The following is a 19,723-nucleotide window of genomic DNA, read 5'->3' as shown; positions in this document are numbered from 1 at the left end:
TTCAAAATACTATACACGTTGTCCAATACTCAAAAAAAAAATCCTAGATATTTTTATTTTTTTGATTTAGTGTCAGTAGATTTTTATTATTTGATAACATCTTTCATATTGTGGATGTTTACATAAGTAAAAAAGTTTTACTTATTTGAAGAATCTTATTTGAAGAAAGTTTTACTTTATTGAATCATAAGAATGTGTAAAAGTTTAATTTTTATTTCCGGGTTTTCCAAATAATTTCTGAACTATAGTCTATACTTTCATATTGTGGATGTTTACATAAGTAAAAAAAAGTTTTGCTTATTTGAAGAAACTTATTTGAAGAAAGTTTTACTTTATTGAATCATAAGAATGTGTAAAAGTTTAATTTTTATTTCGGGGTTTTCCAAATAATTTCTGAACTATAGTCTATATTTGGATAAAAATTGCTGTCTGGGAGTTTTTTGACATGAGAAATTTGATTTTGATATGAATATGACTCCTACTTGTAGAGGGCGCCACCTACATATGTTTTTACTGCTTTGAAGAGTAATAATTCAATAATTCTGTTTCAAAAAATACTCAACGAAGACGATTTTGATCGTCGCTAGCAATTTTGTGAAACTATGAGTGAACGAGTGGCGAATGATAATAATTTCCTATTTAATGTATGTTTTTTTTGGATGAGTGTATTTTCTTTTTGAACGGTGTAGTTAATTGGCACAACTGTCGGTACTGGGCTGAAGAAAAAAACAAACCAAAACCCTCAGAAATTGAACGTGTGGGCTGGTATGTTTGGAAATTCTATTGTGGGTCAGTTTAACGATATTGAAGAACCTCAACGCAGAAGTCACAGAACAGCTATCTAGCAACTACCGCACCTGATCGTTCAAGCTTGTGACAAGTGAAAAAATGCGTAAATATCTACAAATAATAAGAAAAACACTCAAAATGGTCGAAGGAATTTATCCTTATCATTTACTCTGATAAATGTTTAAATAAACTTTTCAAATTTCAAGCCTTCATATTTTCTCAATTACTTAACCGATGTTCAAAAACGAGGCGGGGAAATATAGAGAATAGAAAACTCTTTTCATTGCGGTGCCACTTGACTCCCCTTCCCATTTTAAAAAAGTTGGGGCCCCCGCTCAGAGGGTTGAAGATTTCGCAATCATTTTTGGGGCATAAGTTGTCCCCCTCATAAAACAAAATTGACGTGTTTTTGGATTTAAAAAAAAATACCCCGGCCGTTATGCCTTGCGGAACGTTTTCGATGGGCCACCCTGTATATTGCCCCAATATATTTATTTTCCAAAATGATTTGATTTAGTGCGATCACATTTATACCACCTGGCATAATATCAAATCGAATATACCTATAGGACAGTTATCACGCACACCTGCATTGTTTTGACTGATCCGGTCGCTTTGACAGCTACAACAGTGACATTTTTTACCCCGTTCTATTACATTTTCTACATCTCAAGTTTTGTTGTTTGGAAGTAGCTAGAAGGAAGGCAAATTTTCCGTAAAAATCGCTTTGGGCAGAGAATGAAAAGAGCATTTCTGAGGACAAACAAGGTATACGAAGGAAAATGGAAGTTATCGCTTTTTTAGTCGAAGATATAATGTACGGTTGGTTTTCAATAGTTTTTTGAAACAATTATATTTTGTAGAAAAATTACCTGGAAGAAGAGAACAACCAGTACTCAGTGGGTGACTTGGATTTGATCAATCTAAGGTAAAACTATTTTGAAATATGGAAAAAAAAAACTGTTATGTGAAATTTCCAACGTTTTGGAGAGTTATATTAAAAGAGTCAATTTTACTAGTCCGATAAAGTAGCAAAATAAGCGTTCCAGCATTTAACGTTTTATGTAAAACTAGCTATGGGGAAATTATAGGTATTATTACACAAATGAAGAAGGAAATTAAAGATAAAGGATCATACTATATCCGTATTGTAGCACATTTTAGACAACTCCTTTATTTTAAAGATTTTGATGGTCAAACATCAACAAAATATTCCTTATGTTTGAACTAAATTTTCTCGAAAATAAAGACATAATTTAAAATTCTGTTACAATACGGAAATAGATTGAAGATTTGTGATTACATTGATATACCGGGTGTTGCATCGTCGGACGGGACATAGGAAATCCCATGTAAATTTTAATGGGGTCAATTATTGGCTTCCCTAATTATTTTAGAGAATAATTCTATTTCAGTTTATTGAAGAGCACTAAAACCCACATTCAAAAGAATAACTTTAGATATTTTTGATTAGCCCGTTTACGAGTTATCGCCGATTTCTTTTTAAATATTTCTCCTTTCTTATGGCCCTGTATTTACTTATGAGCACCAGTCAAGGTAAAAGATAACTATCAAATAAAGTTGTCATTTCAGAAATTTACCTATCGAGTGCTTTATTATTATTGAAAACTCATTCCTACATCGGAAATCTTAAAGATGTATTTATAAATACAAATTAATATGAATTAAAGTAAAATAAAGTAATCAATTACAAGGTTAATTATAGTATTATTACAATACTCAATAACTTATTAATTTAGGTACTATTAAATCGTTAGAACTTTAGGATTTAAGATGTTCAAATATTCCTCCATCGACTGCTAGACAATAACCCAGGCGATCATAAGATTATCTTCTTACATTCGCTAGTTGGTAAACTGAAATTCTATTGCATTCGGCAGAAATAGCATTTGTTAATCGTCTAGATTTGGGTATTTTTATCTTTGTATATCCTGTTTTTTAAATGGCCCCAGAAATCATTTGGCGAAATATTAGGAGACCTTGCTGGCCAATTTACTCTATGATTTAGGCCAATAACGTTTTCGTTAAAACTATTATCTAAATATTCCCGAACAGCCAGGGTACTATGTGACGGGCAGCCATCCATTTGGTACCAAACTTCCTGATTTTCCCTAGCGGCATCATGTAAAGCAGATAAAATATGATTTTCGAGTAATTCCAAATAATATTCTGCATTTAAATTTCGCGTAAGAAATAATGGCCCGATAATATTTTGTCCGAATATCCCTGCCCAAACATTTACTTTCTGTGGATATTGCGTCCTTATTTCGACAAACCTGTGTTGGTTTTCTTTGTTCCAATATCGATAATTTTGAACATTGGGTTCATTATTTAATGTAAACGTGCATTCGTCAGTGAAACATATGTTTTTTAAAAAATTCCCTTTCCGTGTTTGCTCTTTCCATCATATCAAAACAAAACTTTAAAAAAGGCATCCATTTTTCTCAAAAAGACCTGGTTCAAATTAAAAAAGGTAGAAAAAACCTTTGATTGAGTCTTTTTTCTACCTTTTTTAATCAAAACAAAACGCCTGCCGCCGTATTTCGTCCCCATCTCGTAGCTCTTGGTGCTTTTCATATTTGAAGGAATAGTATTTATGTCGTTTCAAAATTCGAAACGCTGTAGTGTGATTTATTCCTATTTCATCCTCAAGTTTCCTTGTGCTGATCTTTCCATCGTTCTCTTCCACGCATAATAAAACTTCCAAGTCGGTATCATTTCTTGCATCTTCTCTTTGTTCCTGCCTTGATTCACATCTGCAGTTATTTATTAGGGTACCTTTGGTCTCAAATCTCTGGATATTTCTTGCGATTGTAGATTTTCCAGGTATCGGTCTATTCGGATACAGAGCAGCAAACATATCCGGCACCTTTTGATAACTATTTCCTTGATAATATCATTTGATCATCAATACTTTTTCTTCGGTAGTGTAATTCATGGCTAATATTTTCGATGTAGGTATGAGTTCTTAATAATAATAATAAAGCACTAAATAGATAAATTTCTGAAATGACAACTTCATTTGACAGTTATCTTTTACCTTGACTGGTGCTCATAAGTAAATACAGGGCCATAAAAAAGGAGAAATATTTTAAAAGAAATCGTCGATAACTCGTAAACGGGCTAATCAAAAATATCTAAAGTTATTCTTTTGAATGTGGGTTTTAGTGCTCTTCAATAAACCTAAATACAATTATTCTTTGTATTTTTCTAGGCTCAATTTGCCTACAGACTATCCAAAGCAAGAATCACACGACAAAGGATCTGGAGACACATATTTATCTCATAAACTGGTAAGATTAAAATATACATAGCTCTAAAAACATTTGTTGATAAAAAAAAACATTTTTAGCACTCTCACTCACATAGAAAACCAACTTCAAACGCTTCCCCGAGAAGAACTCTGGAACAGTTCAGTCCTGGAGTCTCTCCATCGGGATATGATCGTCGCAGAACACTTCAAAGGCAATCGGCAGAAGAAATAGTGTTCCTGTACACTAAGGGAGAAGAGAAAAAAGTATTCACCACCGAACCGGTGCAAGAGGGTGACTTTTTGTATCCCACCACTAAGAAAAATCATCATTTCAGGTAAAAATATGGGGAAAATCAGAATAAATTAGTCTTACCGGTACTTTTAGTTTGACTTTTTGATTCGATTCGAAGGGTTTTTGTAGTTCAAAATTAGACAGCAGCAGATCCAATCAGAATTTTCCTTTTAAGTTGACACCCAGTGGAAATCTCAAAGTCGAATCCTCACAAGTAAGGATCATATTTCTCAAATTTTTGAAAGTAATGTGTAAGTAATGTGTTACTTTAATTTTGTTCTATCTAGGTCGTTTTTTCGTCAAAAAAACTCAGCGTTCTCGTAGCCGATCCCAAGAACACCAAAGTCAACATCACTCCAGAACTAACCAGGGAAATAATGGCTAATCAGGAAGTACCAAACTTTAAGAAAACCGTCACAAATCCCATGGAGACCATCATGAGCCAAGCGGGTGGATTTAGCTCGCTGGGTTCGATAATCGGTACATCCCCTATCAGGAACCCGCAGAAGGAGGGTTCAGAGTACGAGAGCAAAAGAACCAGCGAAATACTGGACCCGGAACTGAACTTGAACCGCTTGGGGTACACCAGTAACGAGGAGATCAATTGGGAGAAGGTTAAATTGCCGGAAAAGCAGAATTTGTACCTGGAATTGTACCAGAGAATCACCAATAATACGTAAGTTTCTGTTTCAGGAATACACCAAAAGATGGTTCAGTCACACTTACATAATTTTGTCTCTATATATTTTCAGAAATGCTGACTGTAAAGTTTATATAGATAATGAAGAATTTAGCTGTCATTTAATCGTACTCCAATGCTACTCTGAATTATTCGATGCTTATGTAGCTGTCAAAAAGGTAGAACTACCCTCGGTAAGTATTAATTATAATAATAATAATAGCTATTTATGTAACAAGTTGCGAAATGAATGTGTTTTAAGCACGGGACACAAAATTGTGGACAATGCGTCGAGTGCTTAAAACACTTCCGGATATCAGGCATATAAAAGCTTCCGGATATCAGGCAAAGAAATCAAAAGGATTTACAAAACTGGAAATAGAACGCTTTATGAAAGAAGCCGATGACAAAAAATTCCTGTTAGTTAAAGTTGTCTTAATCGTTGGAGTATTTGGAGCATATAGGAGGGAAGAAATCACGTTTTTGATCGTAGATGCCATTAAAGATTGTCAGTCATTTATTAGTGTAAAGATTCCGAATACAAAAACTCATTTTCCAAGAGTGTTTACGATTACTGAGGGACCAATAGATGGTATCAATTTCTTACATGTATTCTTTGACCACTCAATGTGACACATCAGCGATTTTTTTTTGACGTATTGAAAAAATCAATGCTGTACCCTGCCAGTTAGAATCAATACAATTGGGGGTATGCCAAAAAGATAGCGGAATTTCTTGGACTCTCACATCTCGCATCTCCGAAAAAGCCATATAACAATACACGTGATGCGTAACTTTGCATATATGCCGTGTATTGTTATATGGCTTTTTCGGAGATGCGAGCAGGGTTCGGAAGTAGTTAATTAAGAGGAAATTTACCTGATTAACTAACCTAACCATATCCAAACGCCGCTCCCGCCGCGCCGGCGCCGCGCATAGGGGTATTTGGTCTATAAACCTGGCCAAAAGTGAAATATTTTTATTTTCATTTTTTATCTCAACTGAATACAAATCTATAAATACTAAATGTAAGCGCGTTTATTAGCTTTTTTTAAGTTGTTAGTTGACTATCAAATAAATAATATATTTCAATTATAAGTATGAATTATCTTGAGTGTATTCTGAATATTTCTAAGATTATAAAATAGTGGAATTGTTTGTAGTGCTTTTTTGCAAATTGTTTATAATAACTGTCATCATGGATACAGAGCCAGCTGGCAAGTCCTGTTTTATGCCATATTTTTATTTTGAAACGTTTCCTTCTATTCTATTTCTTTATAATGTTTTATATTTAAAAAATCAGAGGCATTTTTATAAGGTGTAAGACTATTCGGCAATATCCCGCATGGAAATTAGTATCCGTTCAATGCTTAAAGTCTCCAGCTTTGGAATATGTACAAAAATCTTGCCAATATTTGCCACTGCCAAAAAAAACATTGATTTAAATAGATTCTTAAAAGAAATAGTATTTACCCTATAACACCCATCCTCGCTCTAATATCGTCTATAATATACAAATTACTGTCTTGTTCTAGCATCCTCATCCAATTGCTTGGTTTTACACAGAATTACCCTATTTGATCGGTGGAAAGGGTTTCAGAGTAGAGGAAAAAATATTGTGTAGGAAAAACAAAATGGGGTTTCATATTAGCAACCTCTCCTCTAATTAATAATTAATATTACTAGCAAAAAAACAAAAAAATCATAAAACATAATTTTGGCCAACTTTTAGTTCTTAATACCCTCTGTGCGCCGTCGGCGCGTGCAAAAGCAGAAATGAATAAATTTTCGGTCCGGTAAAAGCGAGAACGCCGATGAACGCTGGTTGACGGCGCCTACCTGCTTTCACTGTGAACTAGCCGATTTGATAACACGCTTTATTTTTTCAAGGTTATAAGCGCGAGGCGGCGCGACGCTACTATGTACCCATGTACAGGGTGTCCCAGAAATACGTGCAAGTATTTTAACTTAACTGATAGTATAGTTCAACAACAGAAACACGCCTATGAGGTTTTTTTCTAAATAAATTTTTTTTTGAAAATTCGGAATTTTTTGAAAATATTTTTGCAATTTTTTTGCATTTTTTTTAGTTTTTATTTAAAAAAAAATAATTTCTTGATAATATGACAATATAGGTAGTAGGTTAAATTTACAAGAAAGAAAATCCAGAAAAGATTCAGTGGTTCTCAAACAAATCTCGAAGTATTGGAAAGAATGTGTAAGGACCAAGAACTATTGACTACAATAAAACGACGGAAAGCAGCATATTATGGTCATATTTTCGAAATAACAAATATAGTTTCCTACAGCTGATCGTTGAGGGAAAGATTGAAGGACGACGAGGCATCGGGCGTAAACGGTTTTCCTGGTTGCGGAATTTGCGCCAGTGGTTTAATATAGGAGAGGCCAGTGCAATTATCCGTTTGGCTCAAGACAGGGAGGAATTCCAATTGATGGTCGCCAACCTCCGATGAAGAGAAGGCACATGAAGAAGAAGGTTCTCAAAATTTTAGCAAAAAATCATTTTTTTGGAAATTTTCAAAGTAAAATAACTCCATTATTTTGGACTTATTTGAAAAACGATAAAGAGAAAATATGTTTCTTTTATCGAGATCTACCACCCTTTAAAATACTTGCACTTATTTCTGGGATACCCTGTTTATAACAATACACGTGATGCGTATACGCAAAGTTACGAACGATGTCAAGAATAGGTGCCCAGATTGGCGCTGACTACCAGTAAGCGGCAAACCTGCTTGCACTGTGTTCGCACACTAACCAACCTGATTGGTCAAGCTTAATAGTTGACTGCTAGGGCTAGACACTTCTGTGGGAACGCAGCGAACACCGCAAACAGGCGGAACGCTCCGCGCAAAATGTTTTGTTGCGGATTGTTTGGAGTGCGCGGTGCGTTTGGTTTGTTCGGAGTGTTTTGTTGCAAGTGAATACGCACCTTTAGAGACGAAAAGTTGGATGCCTCTTGTATTCACTTCAATAATTTAAATAATTGGACCTTTAAGATAAAAATTATTTATATCCATTATTCTCAGAAAAAAAGTAAAAAAAGGGGTGCCCTAACATATGAATTAATTGAAAATGAAGTAGATGTAAAAATATTCAGCATTTAGTAGTGAATTGTTATTTATTATTATCGTTATTTTAATTTTTCTTTTAGGATAAATGCAGTGTTGCCGCTTTTGGTTTTATTTACGGCTGGATGATAACCGGAGAACCATCATACGTGCATCTGGATAGACAGAACGTTCTGGACATATTCGTGTCCGCAAAGTACTTAAAAATAAAAGGTTGGTATTACCTGTAACAAGGTTAGTTCTCCAAGGTGCAAATTTTCCCAAATCACAGGAGAACACCTGTACTATTTTTCTTAAAAAAATATCGAATAAAAAAACTAACAGATGAGTCTTGACAGGGACCTTTTTTATAGATTTGGTGGAACAATGTTGGGCATTTATCGACAACATGGACGTGTTCAACGAAGATACGGCGTTTTTGTTGTACATGGACGCGAAAAAACGATCTCTTCCCGAAGTGAAGGAGCTGATGTTGCCCAGAATCAAGGCTTTCTTCTTGATCTTGGTTAGTTCTCAAGAATGGCTAGATCTGGAGGTGGAAGATGTTAGGAATTTGCTAAAATCCAACTATATTTCTATTAACTGGTAAGAGTATTATTATTCACATACAATATTAGTTACAATTACCCCATAGCGTACTTCCTGATATACACATTGCAGATTATACAGGGTGAGTCAACGATAGAGTAAAGTCCATTATCTCATTTGTTTTCATTGGTTTACAAAAAAATGTTGAATGTAAAAGTTATAGTGAATGTTAAGATACACATTTTATAATTATGATAGAGTATACAGGGTGCTTCAAAAAAGTGTGGCGGATATAACATATGTTTTTTTAGTGCACTACCCTATTTTTTATTTTATTTTTAGATTCTGCGTAATATTCTATAACTTTCGTATATATAATGTTATACCGTATAGTAAAATCACGATTGCAAACCGCTTATTTTTAAAAGACTTTTTTTTCAAGAGATAACTAGATAAAATCATTAGACATGTTTCTGAGCATCTGAAATGGAATTATAAGGATATCATTAGGGTGTAATTTTTTTTATAACGAGAAAACGTCAGTAATCGCGATAATTTAAAAACTCTACTTTTTAACACATAACGGGCTATAACTCAAAAACCACTTTAGATATTGAAACTTTTTTTTATTTTCAAGATCGGATATTTTACAATATGTTTACATAAGAAAAATTCGATAAGGTTGTTTTTTCCGTTCAAAAATTGTAAACAATCCATCCAGTTACTTTTAGAGCATAGCAAGTTTCAGCAATCGTGTAATTTTTTTATTGATAAAGATTTTCACATACTGTCTACAAAGAAAATACAGCAGAAATATTAACAAAGTTCTTGAAAAAACTACAATCTATTATTTCTAATAGATTTCGAGATATCGATTTTTGAATTCAGAGTTCTAATAGCGCGACCACTATCGAACACCCACTCAATTCCACTTATTTTTACCAAAAATGCAAGTGTTTCTAGCTTGCACTTAAAAAAATTCAAGCTATAGGGAAAATTACAACGACTCGTTAATAAATAAACAAATTAAGTATCACGAGACGTAATTAAATCGTGAAGCTGAACGCATGACGTACACCTTTCCCTAGAACTTTAAGTACTGACAGAGGTATTGATTGGGTCGATCGGTCAACTGCGACAAATCGGCTATATATATTACCCCTTCTACGTCTCTTAGCGATGTGCACAGTTTCTCGGTTTATTTCATACGTTTGGCAACGTGTTTACTGTCCTCTCTTTGTTCAGTACATTATAAACGCCATTGTACTCTTCTTACATACGGAAATCTCGACCCTAGACTAACCTTTGCCAGCCCTTAGTATACCTAGAATTAATAGTTTTTGTTATATTTCAATTTATTTAAACAAATGTTAGAGTTCAGTGTGGTAAAAAATGGTCAGTGATGTCATTGTTTCTGAAGTTGGACTACCAAAATTTGGTAAAAAATTTTTAGAGAGACGTAGATAAAAATATATGTAAAGATATTTTAGTTAAAAGCTACAGGGTGTTCAAAACATATTTATGAATTTCAACTACATACTTAAAATTAAAAAATATCAAATTTTTTAGATGGTACACCCTATATATTATAATTTTTTCTGATAGATTTTACAAAACCCTTCAACTTTTACTAAGTATGTCATATAGCTACTTTTAATAGTTTGCGATTTATTTCAATTTTTTCTATTTTTACCAACATTTTTAATACAATTAACAGTAAGCAACAGTACAATTAATAGTAATAATACAGTAATATCACTAATATAATAATAGCTCCCGTATATAGCGTTTAACGCCTTGGGAGTAGCAAGGTACAGCTTGCCATGCTAGAGCCGTTCGGTATACACGGAAGGTAATGTGGCTAGCACTACGCTTCAACCGCCTATTATTACCTCAGGATTGTGAATCCCAAGCAGGGTTCGGAAAACTACATGTTACTTTTAAAAACTACATAAACTACATTACATGTAGTTAATGTAGTTTATGTAGAGGGTGTAGTTTATGTAACCTATGTATGTAACTTTCAAATATCAAAGGTTTGAGGTGAATTATAATAAGTTGAAGCTTTAAAAACACATAATGTATTTAAGAAAACAGAAGAAATATGGCTTTAAATATAATATTTACATCATATTATCTCTATTACACCTCATACAAATGAAAATTATTCATAATATCAATACATAGTTTATTAACATAGTTTTAGTTTTCATGTAGTTAATGAACGGGAAAAGACGTAGTTTTTAAAGAAAAACTACACGTAGTTAATCAGGTAAATTACGTCTTAATTAACTACTTCCGAACCCTGATCCCAAGTACTCATTTTAAGGCTGAGTCGACCTAGGTACCCAAACTATTTTTATTTTAATAAAAATAGTCGGCTGATGAAATGCCGGGTGTAGGATTCGAACCCACTACCTTGAGATTTATAGACGAGAGCCTGTACCTCTACGTCATCGGGTACCTTTAATACAGTAATAATTATCAAATTTTGATGTCTGCTAAGCAAGTTCAACCTGAATCACCATTGTATATACAAGGTGTCCCAGAAATAAGTGCAAGTATTTTAACTGGTAGTATAGTTCAACCCCAAAAACACGCCTATGAGGTTTTTTTGCGAATTTTTTTTTGAAAATTCGTATTTATTTTAGTTTTTAGTTAAAAAACATAATTTCTTGATAATATGGCAACATAGGTAGTAGATTAAATTTACAAGAAAGAAAATCCAGAAAAAAATCCAGTGGTTCTCAAAATTTGAGCAAAAAATCATTTTTTTGAAAATTTTCAAAGTAAAATAACTCCGTTATTTTGGACTTATTTGAAAAACGATAAAGAGAAAATATTTTTATTTTATCGAGATCTGCCACCCCTTAAAAACTTGCACTTATTTCTGGGACACCCTGTATGAATCGAGCAATTCAAAACGAAATGTTTTTTTTCTTTTGGCCTATAGTGAAATGGAAGTGTTCATGTCGGCAGTACGTTGGCTGAAGTACGACTGGCAAAATCGGGACAAGTACAAATACGAAGTACTGGAATGCGTACGATTCGGCAACATCGCACCCTGGCAACTGGTCGACATCAAGAGAAACCCCGAAAATCCTGATTTCATGGAACTGGCCAAAGACCTGAGAATATGCAAGATGATAGACGATGGACTGGCGTATGTATACAGGGTGTTACAAGAAACATGTGTTATTACTCGTGAGGAGATCCGATTCTGCATTGTTTCGTAGCTACAGGGTGTTAAAGTCTTCATTTGTTCAATGTACTTATTATAATTTTCTTCCAAAGTGTTTCAAAAGTTATGTGTTATCACTGGAATATTTTTCTTAAAAAATCATGTGCGCCACTGACTTTTTTCTTTTGTTAGCAAAGTTGTGTAGGCCGTTTAATGCCGATTAAAAGTTGTACCGTGATATTTTGTCGATTTTTATCTTCTTGGTGAGATAAAGATAAATTTATTAATCACAATTAATAAAATAAAAATAAAAATAACACTAATAAATTATTTACTTAATTTATTTTAATATTAAATATCATTAAAATTTATAAGATATTTATATTTAATTTTTATTTTTTATTTTATTTATTTTTTTATTTATATTTATTTTTTTTTCAGTGTTACCCATAGCAAATTCAAGAAATAATAACGGTATTTTAGATAATTACAAAAGGCCTATTTTGAAAAGTTTTAACATCCTGTAACTATAGAACTATGCATTTCCCAAACAATGTTTATAGGAAACTTTTTTCATATTTTTTGATGAGGAATCAATGAGTGCTTGTTTAATACTTGGGCTAGTTAATAACGTTAAAAAAAATAAAGGTTGCTATTACCACAGATTATACAAATATTAATTTTTTTTTCTTTATTGTTTTTCGTGGTTCCAATTTTCGGAATCGGGCACTAGTTAGGTTACTAGTTTGCGCACATAGCACGCCCACTTATGGCCTCTAAAATTGTGCACAGCGCCTGACCGGCACAGTTATTAGAGAGATATCGGAAAACCGAATAGCGTCATGCAGTATTTACGCCAAGAATTTACGCGTACCTTATCACGGTTACGATATGCGCGAGTCAATTTTTAACGCAACACCCGCTAATAACGTTACCGCCTGACGTAATTTGCGGATCAATTACACCAAGCGCTATTTCTAAATAACGTTTAAAAATTGCTTAAATGGGCATGTGCGGGTATTTGACAACCGGGGCCGGCCGGCAAGATCTTTTATTTTACGTTATGTTTGAATTGTTTTGAATTATTACTTTAGTTTTATTAGGTAATTTGATATTTAAGTAGGATTAGTTTTAATTAAATAAAAAGTTGGGATTAGTTTTAATTAAATAAATATGGTCCAAAATACCTTTCACTCCAAATCAATTCCACCTCTTCCAATATTAAAGAACCTATAAAGAGGCTTAGGTTTACAGCAGATGACGACTTAGCCCTTCTAAGAGAATTTGTTGCTTGTTGCCCTAAACCCATTGGCAGACGTTGAACAATAAAGCACTGGAAATAAACACTTTAGCCCTTTAGTTTTAAAATACCTAGTAAAACAAAACAATTTCAAAGTTTTAAATTCGAAGTTAGGTTAAGTTTAAATAGCTGACGCGACGCGAACAGAATTCTTTCCGATCCGATAACTATAAATGAAGAGAGTTAATACCACCTCACGTAAAGGAAATAACATCTGGCCTTATTAACGTCCACGCACGCTATTCGGTTTAGCGATATTTCTCTATTACGCTGTATATTGTTATTTTACGCGAGTTTATTTTTGCGCACAGGAAATTTGACTCGTTTGCACATCGTCAAAAAAACAATTTGCGTACCACGAATTAGGGATAAGATTTTTATCTGTATACATATAGTATACCTAATCTGTGCTATTACGCTATTAGTTTTGGATTAAGCCAAATTAATAAAATTGTGTTTCCCATATCAAGAAGACTGAAATCGACAAAATATCAAGAGACAACTTTTAATCGGCATTAAATGGCCTACACAACTGTGCTAACAAAAGAAAAAAAGTCAGTGGCGCACAGTTTTTTTTTTAGGAAAACATATTCTAGTAATAACCCATATGCACGTCCCTGGTAAATCTGTCGACACTTTTTTAGCATTAAAATACAGAAATAAGTGCAAGTATTTTAACTGGTAGTATAGTTCAACCCCAGAAACACGCCTATGAGGTTTTTTTCGCGAAAAAAAATTTTGAAAATTTTTTTGGTATTTTTTTTAGTTTTTATTTAAAAAAAAATAAATAATGTCTTCATAATATGGCAGCATAGGTAGTAGATTAAATTTACAAGAAAGAAAATCCAGAAAAGATCCTGTGGTTCTGAATATTTTAGCAAAAAATAATTTTTTTGGAAATTTCCACAGTAAAATAACACCGTTATTTTGGACTTATTTGAAAAACGATAAAGAGAAAATATTTTTTTTATCGAGATCTACCACCCCTTAAAATACTTGTACTTGTTTCTGAGACACACTGTATATAACTTCAAAATGATTTCATTCGAATCGGTCGAAGCACCTGGAAGAAAATTATAATAAATCGAAAAAAAAATTAAACTTTAACACCCAGTAACTACGAAACAAAGCATAATCGGACGTATGTTGATAAAAAAAATAAATCTTATATTTATAGTCTGTCCCACAAGAAGATCCTTGACAGTGATAGATGTGTCTGTCATTTTAATTTCAAAGTAGTTTATTTTATTTTACAAAGAAATAAGTTGGTACAACTGGAACGCATAGCAGGAAATATTTAAAATTTGACTGACAAGTGATTACTTCAAAATATTGTGAAAAAAACTGTATAAAACTGAAAAAATGTAATCGAGTTATTTTATTTAATCAAAACGGTATGTGTTAATACAAAACAAACAAGAACAAGACACCATATACCAGAAAAATAGAAAAAAGAACTATTTATTACTTTCAAGCTTTATGAAACTTCCCGCATTTATGATTATATTTATCAATATAACTTATATGTATAAATACAAATTTGTTATATTCCACAGGAATAAATAAAACAAACTATTTTATTAATAATAACACTTACCAAATTTTATACTTTAAAGGTTGATTAATTATTATCTTAATATTTTTAAACCAGTACCTTTTGACATTATTTTTCTGCAGTACTAAAATCCATTATTCACCTATCGTGTGATGTCGATATTTTACAGCTACTCCAGTTTTTAGTATGTGTTTAGTATGGTCCTACCATATTCGAGATGCACTTATCTACGACGAGATCGTATACGAACTTTATTGATGGTACTTGTAACTTTATTGGTGTATAAGATTTTCGGCCTGGGCAGCAGTATTAACCATACACTGTGCTCTGGGCTACAGTTAATTTTCACTCGATTTTTCCCTCCACTTAACTTCAAAAGACACAAAACACAGGTAATAACACGAATCAAAATGCATTATCTTCCAAAACGCAGGGTATTTGACAAAAGTTGACACAAAATTATAACCTATAATTTGGCAAGACTTTGACAAGCGTCAAAAATCTAAAGGCGAGTTCATACGCATCGGCGTCCGTTTGTCGTTCATCGTTCCGTCAAACCAATAAAATTGAAATACGATCTGTCATTTTTGAAATAAATCAATAAAACTGGTTAAAATCAATAAGAGACGACGCATGACGGATTTATATTTAAACCCATCCATAGTTAACTTAAAAATTATTAGAAACTTTTTTTAGTAAAATAAATAGATTGGTATGGGACGTCATCTGTTTTTCTTCTGTCATCGTCTGTCGAAATATTACCTGAGAAAAAAAAACAGAGTATACTTGAAGAATCTCCCCCCGAGCGGTAGCACAAGTTTTTTGAAACACACTGTATTTTCCTGAATTTATGAAACAAAAAAAAATTGAAATTTCCATTAATTTGATTTATAAATGGGAGTGGTTAAAGTTACGTTAACGGAACTTTAACTTTTCCATTAAACTTCCGTCCAACTAATGTTTTAATTCGTTTTTTTCTTTCAAACAGATTCGTTATAATAAAGTACTGGTACGGGCAGGAAAACAGCGACTTCCAGCACTGGAACACGGTACTAGGCTTGCAGGAACCGGCTACAAGAAACTGGACAGGTCTGGAAAGGAGCTACCTAACGTTCAGGGAGTTCCTGATCTATCTGGATCAGTACCGGAGGAACCAGCTGATCGAGAAGAACAAGCCCAAGGTTGCCGAGAAGGGCGAGAGAAAAGGCCGTGAGGAAAAGTACCTTTCTCAAAGGAGTACGCCCCGAGTACCGACGATGGAGGAATTTCTGGCCAAAAGAAAAAGTGGCGGTACTAAAAAAGTTAACAAAGTGGTGTCCTAATGTTTACCCGTTGGTCTCTGGTTCATTTGTATTTTTTTCTAATAATTTAATTCGTGAATAAAGCAAATCAGATACTGGACATTGTTTTTTTTGTACGTAAATATCAGTGGCAAGCAGCGTAAAGTCCTAACGCTTCAACCACGCGGCCACCGAGAACTTCTATGAAAGATTCTATGTAAAATTCTTAGTTAAAATATAATGTTTAGTGAAAGTACTTTTTTATTTATAAACATTTATTTAATTCTGTTTTTAGTATTTGTTCTTATAGCGGCAACATAGATACATTATCTGTAAAAATTTCAACTGTCTAGCTATAACGGTTCATAAGATAGACCTTTGTGACAGACGGACGGAGGCCGGACGGACGGACGGACGCACAGTGCTTCGAACATATGGCTCTAGAGGACAAAATTGCAAAACTTCTCTTTTATTGTAGGCAATTTATTCAAACTAGGTTTATTTGACACAAATGATGAGTACTCTCATTGTACTAAATGATGATGTTCTTAGTCCCACGTTTATGAAAATAAAATCTTATAAATAATAAAAATGTGGGACCTGTGTTCCATCTAAAGGAAATAATAATTTATAGTATGAAAACGGTGTAAGTATTGAATAAATCCCTGTGATAAAAAGAATTGGAATAACATTAGAACATGATTCCTACAATATAAACCAATATAAGATAAAAATGTTTTTCTTTAATGAAAAAGAAACATTAATGCTATATTTAATTAAAAAAAAACTTAAGATACTATAAATTTACTTTAGGACAACAAAATGCATAGATCGTAACTACTCTGATTCAGAAGAATCACTACTGACAGAATCTTCCAAATTTATAGTATCCAAATCACAGGTAGATGAAATATCCTCACATATAAGATATTTCTGTATATCATTTTCTAATATGTTACTTTTTCGCCTTGTTACTGTTCTTTTTGTTGGTATGAGGGGTTCGGATGTTAATAGTTACCTCTTTAATAGACCATATCAATATATTATTTTTTCGTTTTCTTGGGTATGAGGTTTTATAATGAACTGAAAGATGGAAACTTTTTTATGCCACGTTTCGCTCCAAAATAGTGGGCTTTTTCAGGCACAAATGGTCTCATTTGACAGGAAGGTTCATCAATATCTAATAAAGAACACATTTTTTGAAATACAAATAATTTTGAGTTCTTGTCCTTATGATCAAGCCAAGTATAAACCAGATCGGCATTGCTTATCAATTTTACTCCATCTGAAAAGTATTATAAAATAAAGTTCGTCGCAAGCAGACGCAGGTGAACTATACAAAAATTAAAAGTGTATGAATATGACAACAAAAATATTCAATAAATACGATATGTTTTGATATGTTTTTTTAAATGTCCTTTTGAAGTTTGAAAACGTAAAATTTTTATACCCATTTAAGAATCATCTTAAAAAATAAATAAAAACTAAACAATCACGAACTTGTTTAGAAATAAATTTAAAGTACATACCTTGTTTAACAATATCCATAGTGGCTTTTAATTAAATACGTACTAACTCGTTTACGTTTAACTCCATATACAGAACTACTATGAATGTTATTCTTTTCATTGATATAAGATAATGATCGCAAAATTTATTTTTAGTAAAAATATTTGCTAACAAAAAAACGCTGTTTATGAAAAATAATATACAGGATGGTTGAACATTGCTATAAGTATAAAATTACATATTCAGATATTAGTAAATTTTAACTTTTTTTTCGATTTTTGTCCATGGGACAAAGCACTGTGTGGCGGTTCGAACGGGCACCTCACCGAAAAAAAATACTCAAATTAAAGAAAAAACTTTACTGCATAAAATATTAATTTAGTTTAATATATTTACATGTATCTAAATAATAAAATGGTAATTTTTTATAAATTATTTTTTTTTCCGGGCGGACCTCTGCATAATAGGTCCATCGCATCGTTAATTCCGGCCGAAAAAGTAGCATTATTGGCCCGCCCGCGCCTACGTTTCCACGAAGCCACAAGTAGAGATGGGCAAAAGTAACCGTTTTTTTGAATAACCGGTATTTTCCTCTAAAATAACCGGTTATTTAAAGGTAGTTTTTTTTTTCACTAGTTAACCTAATAACCTTGCATTACGTTCAATAACCTATAGCCGGTTATTTTTTTAAAAAATCGTACTTGTTTAAAACAAGTAACAATTAAATATTAGCTGTTTGAATGGTAAATTTCGAAGAAGCGAACGGCACGGATCTTCCAGATATTATGACGATAACGGGAGATCCCGCTCCCGCTCCCAAAAACGAAAATATATGACATTAAACATCAAATGTCAAAATTAAATCAGGCATCAGGCGAACCCTGATGATAATAATCAAAACAACGGCCGAATGGCCCTGACAGGTCAGGCCGTAAAACAAAGTACTAATGGCATAGACTACTACTAGCCACCAGCTAGCCAAGTGATACGAACCTAACTTCAAATAGATTCTCTAAATTCTATATTTAAATTTTAACCGACTTTAACGGATTTTCAACGGTTCTTCAAAAGTCTTCCATGGTTTCGCCCAGTTTCACCCACGTTTCACCGTAAATATATTTTATTTGTAGTTTGAAGTCTCTCTTGAAGCTTAGACTAAAGAATACAAAATTAAAGTTCAAGTAATGAATGAAGATAATCTTTCATTATCTATTCATTCAGTCTCCTTATTTTTCTTTGGTATTTGATTAAAATAACTTGGTTGTAGATTGTAGAACTTGTGAGTTGTGTGGTTTATTTGAACGTTAAGTAATTACTAGTTTTAATATCATATCCATCTCTACTCAAAAAATTGAGGTTAGCATTTTTATTTAAATTCATTTTGTATATATACATACTTACATTGCTACAATCTCTATTTAATCATGCGATTTAACTAAGTTTATTATCTAAATTTGAAGTAGACCTATGGAGTGTAGAGGTAAGTAAACCTATAGGAAAACTAAATATTTAGTTTTGCTAGGTTAGGTTATTTGAATAACCGGTTAATTTGTGTCGGTTAATTTTTTCAAGTTATTATTTTTTAAAGATAATTCCGGTTAACCTATAACCGGTTTTTTACCAATAACCGCCCATCTCTAGCCACAAGTGAAGTGAAAATATTTGTGAGCCGAGCGGCTGCACGGTTTCCACGGTAACGTGACGTCAGTCTAGCGATAGCATGTAAATTCCCCGCCCCGAAATTTTTTATCGGCGACCGATGTGAATGAGTTTTGGGGCAGTTCGCTTCGTCTTCCTTTATGCTAATATTCGGCTACTTCGGCGAGTAATCATTAACGTAACTAGAAATTTATCCTGGGGTGGGCCTGGGAGGGGAGCCTGGTGTTGAGTCCAGGGGGGCCTAGGGCTTTTGTTTTTTTTAATGAAAAAAACACATTTTTTGAATAAAACGTTTACATGAATTTCTCTATCAATAAATTTCATAGACTTGGTTATCAAACCCTGTTCCCGTAGATTACTTAAATACCTACAAATTTTCTAAAAAAATAAAAATTAACACATTTTTTGAACACAACTAAATAATGTTAACTAAACAAAACTAGAAAAAGTAATTTTGACTGCATCACAAGCAAATAAAAATTAATACGTAGCCAAGAGTCATAATTCATGATTTCTCTGGGGGGTGCCCAGTAGAACATGGGGGGGGCACCCCCGGGAAGCCCTGTAGTTACGCCAATGCGAGTA

The 19,723-nt window shown here is 33.0% G+C and overlaps 1 protein-coding gene across 1 annotated transcript; it reads left to right on the top strand.

The window, feature by feature from the left end:
• The first annotated feature begins 1,488 nt into the window (after positions 1 to 1,488).
• On the top strand, positions 1,489 to 16,111 carry LOC115891916. Its single transcript, XM_030912515.1, has 11 exons — positions 1,489 to 1,557; positions 1,653 to 1,717; positions 4,025 to 4,103; positions 4,163 to 4,398; positions 4,485 to 4,569; positions 4,643 to 5,031; positions 5,108 to 5,228; positions 8,210 to 8,339; positions 8,480 to 8,711; positions 11,608 to 11,817; positions 15,679 to 16,111. The coding sequence occupies exons 1-11, from the start codon at positions 1,528 to 1,530 to the stop codon at positions 16,010 to 16,012; spliced, it is 1,911 nt and encodes a 636-aa protein (XP_030768375.1). The 5' UTR covers positions 1,489 to 1,527; the 3' UTR covers positions 16,013 to 16,111.
• Positions 16,112 to 19,723: the final 3,612 nt, after the last annotated feature.

The sequence above is a fragment of the Sitophilus oryzae genome, unplaced genomic scaffold (assembly GCF_002938485.1).
Source record: "Sitophilus oryzae breed Bouriz unplaced genomic scaffold, Soryzae_2.0 scaffold_119_pilon_pilon, whole genome shotgun sequence".
NCBI classification, from domain to species: Eukaryota; Metazoa; Arthropoda; class Insecta; order Coleoptera; family Curculionidae; genus Sitophilus; species Sitophilus oryzae.
The sequence above is the reverse complement of the archived record's forward strand: the minus strand, read 5'-3'. Positions and strand labels throughout refer to the sequence as shown.

What these genes read in the sequence shown, in the direction of transcription:
- LOC115891916 (XM_030912515.1), top strand. Translation starts at nt 1,528, where the DNA reads ATGAAAAGAGCATTTCTGAGGACAAACAAG. An exon ending in CATATTTATCTCATAAACTG is followed by an intron (nt 4,104 to 4,162) that starts GTAAGATTAAAA and finishes AAACATTTTTAG; the next exon opens with CACTCTCACTCACATAGAAA. An exon ending in ATGATAGACGATGGACTGGC is followed by an intron (nt 11,818 to 15,678) that starts GTATGTATACAG and finishes TCTTTCAAACAG; the next exon opens with ATTCGTTATAATAAAGTACT.